The sequence below is a fragment of the Gekko japonicus genome, unplaced genomic scaffold, assembly GCF_001447785.1.
Source record: "Gekko japonicus isolate JY-2015 unplaced genomic scaffold, Gekko_japonicus_V1.1 scaffold1199, whole genome shotgun sequence".
Lineage (NCBI taxonomy): Eukaryota > Metazoa > Chordata > Lepidosauria > Squamata > Gekkonidae > Gekko > Gekko japonicus.
The window spans coordinates 343,993-351,847 of NW_015167086.1; the positions used below are offsets into that span (position 1 = coordinate 343,993).

The 7,855-nt window shown below is 46.3% G+C and overlaps 1 protein-coding gene across 1 annotated transcript; it reads right to left on the reverse strand.

The window, feature by feature from the left end:
- On the reverse strand, positions 1–7,362 carry NRM (nurim (nuclear envelope membrane protein)). Its single transcript, XM_015412848.1, has 4 exons — positions 7,200–7,362; positions 4,502–4,704; positions 2,563–2,739; positions 1–1,326 (listed from the first exon to the last, which is right to left on the reverse strand). Exons 1-4 carry the CDS (start codon positions 7,348–7,350, stop codon positions 1,006–1,008), a joined length of 852 nt encoding a protein of 283 aa, XP_015268334.1. The 5' UTR covers positions 7,351–7,362; the 3' UTR covers positions 1–1,005.
- Positions 7,363–7,855: the final 493 nt, after the last annotated feature.

The window sequence follows — 7,855 nt, forward strand, 5'->3', positions numbered from 1 at the left end:
TTTCCAATAATTTTGAAGTTGTTTTTTTTAAAAAAAAATCATTCCAACGAGTAGGGCTTAAAGGATAACTCATCCCCAGTGTGGACACAATTGGGACATTTACCCTTTGAAGCCATTTCCCCCTGTGATGCAACTAGGCCTCAACTTTTGAGTCAAGGGTGCCCAATGGTACGGCTAAGAATGAAGTGACTAAAAGGAAAAACAAGCAGGTGGACTGGAGATTAATCAAGGTTTTGGAGCCTTTATGCCAGAAGGATACGAATTATCTAAAAGTAAACCTCACGGGCTATTTCACAAGTTCTCCAGACTCCTATCATTTAAGAACAATTCTAGCTCGGTTCTGAAATTAGAACGTTATGCTTTAAAAATCATCTTGGCACAATCTCCACCGCAAAGTTTTTTTGGGCCAAAGCTTAACTACACAGAATTGGAAAATACTGGGTTGCCAGCTTTTGTATTGGCAAAACTCCTGTGCCGTAACATCTGCAACAGAAATCTATCAGATACAGATGAGGAGCATGTTGCCTGTATGATTCCAGGTTGGCATGCAGCTGTTAAAGACACATGAACCTTCCAGAAAAAAGATATTGGCAACCCTAGTCAGACACCATCTGCTGTAATCTAAACCCTACTCTTTTCCCCAGAGCGTGTGACAAAACTCTGCACCGTAAACACATAATTTTAACCCTCTGCATACCGTTCTTTCTCCCAAACTCGGGAGACAAAACCAGACAGCCTGAGTTTCAAACTCGTCCATAAAGGACTAGTAGATTCTGTGCCGTGAACTACAACTCTGTCTACATGCTGCAGTAGGTCAAAGCAAGGAAGAGTGCTGGAAGCCAGAACTCCTGGGTTCTCTTTGTAGGCCGCTCGAACTTCAGTGCATAAAGAACAGAGGAAGACTGAACACATTACATCATTCAATGCTTGAGCATGGGGGGAGAGCAGGGTACCAGTCTGCCATAGCCTGGCAAGCTGTAACAGCCACCATACTGGGACCTTTCTTCAGTTCTCCTTGTAGGTCGAGGGGCCATTTTGAGCCAGCAGGTCGCCATAGGCTGCCTCCTCTCGGGAGAAGACCTGAAACTTCTTGTCAAGCTGTGCACGCAAGTAGAGGTAGTCTTGTTGGTCAAGGCTGTGGGCGCAGGTAAGGTAGGCCGTGAAGAGCAAGGCAAGGAGCAGGCGGTCAAGAGAGAGGCAGGGAACGCCCCAGAGGAGGAGGAGGAACTCCAGGTACACAGGGTGGCGAAGGTGGGAGTAGAGGCGGACGGCACGGGTGGACTTCACTGCCAATGGGTCTCCCATGCCCAGGCAGTGGTAATAAACCTACAGGGAGAAGAGCCATTTAGGGAAACATCTGTTCACACTTCATATAGCTTTCCGAAACTGAGATCCTACTGTGTCGTTTTTGCATCCTTTAATGTGTCATTTAGGCTTTGCTTTAGTCCTGTTTTTAGCATTCCAGTTGGCTTTACAACCCTAATCCTATTGCATTGTTCACTGAATATCCCATCCTGTAACTTGTATGGACTCACTCTGTGCAATCTGCCTTGAGTCCAAGTGAGAAGGGCGGACTATAAATAATGTAAATAAATAAAAAATTAAGATGCAGAAAGCAGATCTTGTTTCTAAAAAAAATTACCTCACCCCTTTTGAACATATAGCCGTTTATCCGGGCTACTATAGGCATACGTATCTGTTAAAATGGGAGAAATAACTCCAAGTGTTATCACGAACCCAGCGCAAATGAAATCACATTTCTATGCAATTTCCAAATAACTTAAAATTATTACCCAGCTCTCCCTGGGCCAAGTCCAACACTCTAAGCACAACACCATACCGGCACACTTTTTAATCACCTAGCACTCTTCACTGGAACACATGAAATAAATAACTCTGAGCATATGCAAAGATTTTTTTTTAAGCTGTGGTATAACCATGGTATGCTTCACACAGCTGGAAGCGGGAACAGAGGTTTTGAAGTCATTGCTTCCAAACAGGCTTGGGTACCAGCACCTATTTTGAAACATACTGCTGCCCGAAAAAGAAAGAAGATCTTACATCTTTCATTTCTTTAAAGTTTTCCTCCCCAATGGGCACTCAAAGTAGGTCGCAATATTGTTCTCCCATCCTCCATTTTATCCTGACAGCCACCACCCTATGAACAAATTTAGAGTCCAGTGGCACCTTTAAGACCAACAAAGGTTTGTTCAAGGTATGAGCTTTTGTGTGCACACTGGAGCTCATACCTTGAATAAACCTTTGTTGGTCTTAAAGGTGCCCCTGCACTCTAAATTTGTTCTACTGCTTCAGACCAACATGGCCGACCACCTGGAACCACCCTATGAAGTTAGGCTAAAAATAAAAGGGTGACCAGCCCAAGGTAACCCACTAAGCTTCCCTGGCAGAGTGGGAATTTGAACTTGGATCTACTAGATATGATAGCCTAACTTTCTAATCCCTACACTGTGCTAACTTCTCATCTCATAGATTAGCTAGGGGCTTGCCAAGCTAAGTCAGTGGACTTGGCATTCTCTAGGCAGAAAAAAGCCTACATGGTACCTGTTTGATCCCCATCAGCTCAGCATAGTCGAAGATGAGAACGATGCTAAAGATGACCAGCCAGGCAATGAAGTGGAGGATGAAGCAGATGAGCGGAATCCAGGTGACCCAGGGTTCCGTGTGGGCATTCCAGAGAGTGGGACCATCTGGTACTGGCTGCCAGTACCTCATCAGTAACTGTGCAGGAAAGCAAAAGATGTATTAGTGGCATTCATATATATGCACCCCTAGGTGGTATCTAGGACAGCAGTCATGTCCTGCAAGCACCATTTAGTGCTGACTGAAGAAATTACCCAAAGAAGGCAGTTCTGATGGCTTTGTGAAGTCTCCCACTATCCAATCCATCTGTTTGGCCACAGTGTGAAACAGGATGGTGGATTAAATGGACCACTGGCCTGATCCAACGGAGGGCCTCTTATGCCAGGGGTGTCGAACTCATTTGTTATGAGGGCCGGATCTGACATAAATGAGACCTTGTTGGGCTGGGCCATGTGTGTCACAAAATGTAATGCCAGGTAGCGGAGATATAAACTTTATAAAGGACACAAACACAAAGGTTTTTTTTAACTTAAAACAAAAACATGCTTAAAACATTAGCACTCTTGCAATATTTTGTTTATTTATTTAACAGTGTGATAACTGACACCTCTTGCTCTGAATTATTGCATCAAAATATCTGTGCTGTTGCAATCTTGAGTATGCTGTTCAGGTGTGTATCTGTAAACTGCAAACCTATGATGACACAGCAGCAGCAGAACTGGAAGCAGCAGCAGAAGACAGCCAGTTCCACTGCGGGCTTGGTAGAAGCCCTCCGGGGGCCTCATCCGGCCCCTGGGCCGCATGTTTGACACCCCTGTCTTATGCTGCCTGTTTTGGGCAGCTCTAGTTGCCATGCCAGAGGCAAAACCCCAAACATCACTGTTGCTTCAAAATTGGGATAACTTAAGGTGTGTGTGTATGTATTCCACCACGACAAGAATCTGAAAAACAGGGCTGTCCCAGTTGAAACAGGATGGCTGAAAGGCATACCAATGTGCCAACAATGGTAATAGTTCTTGATTCCACATAGCATGAAGCAGGGCTCTTTGTACATTCTGAAGCAATAAGACTACCCTGAAGTCTCAAGTGGGGCATGTGAACCACATCACCAACACGGAACTGCAGAAAGGAGCAAATTCCAAATCTGAAAAGTGGAGTTTGCTTTGGCAGCTTCACTGCCCTTCCAGTTAGACGTAGCTTTTGAAGTCAGACAGCATGATTCACGATGATGAATTTAGTTTGCAGCTCAACTTCTCTCTAGCTTTGGACTTCCTGCACCGGGCAGGGGTTCAACTAGTCAGGACCCCTTTCAGCTCCAGAACTCCTCTGCTTGAGCAGCATTCATTGCTAGCCTCACTTATACTTCACCTCAGGGACGTCTGTGCTCCCTAGATCACTAACCTTTAATATTTTCATTCCTTCTTCATGTTTATAACTCACCTTTTATTCAAAAAGCTCAAGATGGCATACATTCATCCTCCCAGTTCCATGAAGTAGCTGACAAAGAATGAATGAACCCACCCAACAAACTTTGTGATTCAAATACAGATTCAAACTGCCCTGACCTGGATAGCCCAGGCAAGCCTGATCTCGTCAGATCTCGGAAGCTAAGCAGGGCCGACCCTGGCAAGTACTTGGATGGGAGACCTCCAAAGAATACAAGGGCCAGGAGGCAGAGGCAGGCTATCAAGCCACTTCTCTGAATGTCCTCCATGCCCCAGTAGGAGTCATCAGAGGTCACCATGACTTTCAGGCATGGGCACGCACACACACACACACAAATGCAAAAATACAAAAGGGGTGGTGGGATTCAAACCCAGGCCCTTCCTGGTCTAAGTCTAGCCACTACACCACACCAGACCTTGTGATCCATCCTACTTCTACAAGTTGACTCTCCTACCTGGAGGGCCAGGGCTGTGCAGAAGACATAAAAAGATCTCTGCAGGACTCCCAAACAGCTGCTGGTCCAGCGCTTCACCCGCTCGGTGGCCATAAGACTGTGCTGCAGGATGAAGAGAACTATCAGGCCCACATCCATCATTAGCGGGTGCACAATGTTAGGGTCCCTGAGGACAGCTCTCCATTCATAACTGGGAGCAGGATCTGCAAAGAGAAAGGGCTGAATCAAGCAGAGGCCTATTGCATCCTGTTCCCCCCTTGTATAGTAGTTGGCAGGCACTCAGAACCAATCCTCAAGCTGCTTTGCCTTCCCTCGCTTTATCAGCATCCTTAAGGCTTATGAGGGCCTACTTTAAAGAGCAGGAAAGAGACTATGAGAACATTGTTTCCCTGCAAGCTGGAAACCCCAGGTATCTGGTCACAAGGGCATCCAGAAATCTGGTGCTAGCACTTAGGAAATTGAATATTTTACATAGCATAGCAGAACTGGCACCTAAGAAAATTGGTGTGTGGATCCCTGCAAAATTCCATGCTTGGGGTAAGGGACTGAATTGAGAACGTTTATGAACATCATTTGTTAAATCCGTATACAATATCATGCTTGTAGTAGTGAACCCTCTGACATTCTTTGAGACGACTTGGCATGGAAGCACACAATGTTCATAAGTGTCCAAACTTCTCAGTGATGAAAGCTGTCAAGAGTGATTGTGGTCCTTGTCCACCTTTTAAAAGGGCAAGTTGTCAAGTTGGCTGGGTTTCAAGCTTCCTCCTCATGGGGCCTAGTGAAAGAGATAGCTTTGTGGGTCAAGTCCTCATAAATCCCAGAGGCCTGGAAATGGGTCCAAGAGAGCCAAGAGGACATAGACGTCCTATGGATAAACCAACAAAAGATAGCTATACCTTTAAGAATTACGTAGAAGGGCAATTCTGCCAGTTGGGGTTTCTACTGATACTCAGAACAGTGATCTGACAATGCTGTTCAGGAAACAAGGCCGAGTAGAGTTTTGGGGCAGCAGGGGGTGAGGCGAGGACTGAATTGCACACACCTATTTTAATTAGCAAATCCATGTCTGCAGACGTCTATTTATGACTACACACTATGGGTTTCCAAAGGGCATCTCGTTGGTACAAATCATGGAGGCATTTCAGACCTTTCTCCTAGAAAGCTACCAACAGAATAATACTTGCTATTTATGGTATCTGATGGTACCAGCTGCCCAGGTAGTACCAGCTGCCAAGCTAACTGGAAAATTTAGCAATTCCCATTCACAGCAGCTACTATTCCAGAGCATCTGAATGAACAAGAACTGCTCTTGCATTACTATTAGAATTCTCATGACTTGTGAAAGAAATCCAGAATATTTATTTATTTGATTTATAGCCCCTATACAAAAGGGTCAGAGCAGATTACAACATTCAAACAATCAAAACATCAAACAATTCTGTAACATAAACCTACAAACACTTACAGTTTTTAAGATTTCAGCTGTTTCTGCAAACCCTGAAATGTTTTTGCAGGTTTGCAGAAAGATCTGTCTCGTAAGTTCATGGGTTTCTTGTTTCACTTTCCTTGATCCTTTTGTTCCTTCTGTTTGAATAGTATGTCTGGAGATTTTGAGGGCTTAGTATTTAAAGGCCTTTAATCTTACATGCATCTCCTCCCCATCCATTATCTTACTCTGTCAAGAGTAAGCCATACAAATCTTATCCATAGCCAGGGTAGCAGTGTTCGTCTGAAACAACAGAACAACGTTCAGTGGCACCTTTAAGACCAATACAGTTAATTTCTGGGTATCTGATGAAGTGTGCATCTGAAGAAGTGTGCCTGCACATGACAGCTTATACCCAGAATTAACCTGTGTGGGTCTTAAAAGGTGCCACTGGACTCAAACTTTATTCAAATCCTATGGCAGATTCCTTCTGAGACCCAAGAATGGAGCTCAAAATGAAGCAGGCACGAAATAAAATAAAATTTAACAGAACATTTTCCCCAAAGGCATGATCATCTATCCAACAGAAGAGGGCCTCCACCTCACTTCTGCCAAACCAGAGACAAAAGAGGGAATTCTCATGAGAGAATAGGATTTCCGGCCACAGCGTTTTGAGGCTCTTAGGCAGACTGGCCCCTCTACCCTTTCAAGTAGCCCCTCCAGCAGAACTAGGGGCAGACCTGCGCTGGAAAACTACCTCCTGGGTTGACTTGGCGGCACTCTGCTGTAAACTTCTGCATTGGCCGCGCTTGGTGTAGCGGGAAGTTACAGGAAGGCAGGCACGCCACCTCCGGCTTCTCTCAGTAGGCATATAAACGCTACTCTGGGCCCCGCCGCCGCCACGCCTTTTGATAACAGGGATTCACATGTCTTTATACAGCTGCACTTAGAATCTCCCCAGCTTGCAGAAGGCCGGGGCGAGCAGCGAATGTTCAAAGTGCAAACCGTCTGCACCCGAAAACGTTTTCTGGTCTTAACAAATATCATACCTCTATTTAGGATTTTAAGTTTTATTACGCCGTTTCATTTTTTTAGAGCAGTTTTCAATGTACCGTAACCCACCCGCATGAGAAGGGGGGGGGGGGAATCTAAACGCATAATAATGTTTTAAGGGGGAAACAACCCTCCGAAGACGCCACTGACAACTTTGAGCGCCGCTTCTGCCTCCCCAAATCCCTCCTTTCTCCCTCCCTCCGCAAGAACTCGCACCGGCTCTGTGTTGGGGGGCGCCAGCCCCCGCAGGCTGCTGCACGAACAGCGCGCGGAGCGAAATGAAGCGGATCAGCTCCACGCCGGTCCCAAAGGTGAAAAGGAAACTGAGGAGGGCCGGAACCAGCAACAAGAAGGGCAAAAACGCCATGGCCGGGAAAGGCGCTTCTCCCGCCGTCTAGAGGAACCGCCCAGTCGGGGGAGGGACTTTCCCCGGAATTCCCACACCTCCCAATGACGTCACCGCGGCGTAATGCGAAGACCCAGCGTTCCTCCCTGGTTCGCAAAGGGTGGGGGGATTTCCCCTAGCGTTCCTGGCTACGCCAACAGCCCGGATGATGTCTCAAAGTGGGAGGAAGGCTGAGATTTCTCTCGGGATCCCCGCTTGCCCAGTGATGTCATAAATCACCGGCGGCTAAAATCGGTACTTCCAAAAAGACTTTGACGGCATACGAGGATTTATCCAGAGAGCCATTCATTGGGAAATCTCCCTCTAACCCGGGATGTTTTCCGTAGCAAGGAAATCCCTGCGGACAATGAGCTCTCTAAAGACGCCTCCTGGATTCTGAGAGCTACATTGAGAGGTTTTGCTAGCTTGGCTTCACGCACGCCACGCTCTTAATCCAGTGCAAGCGTAGCCACGAACTAGAGGCAGA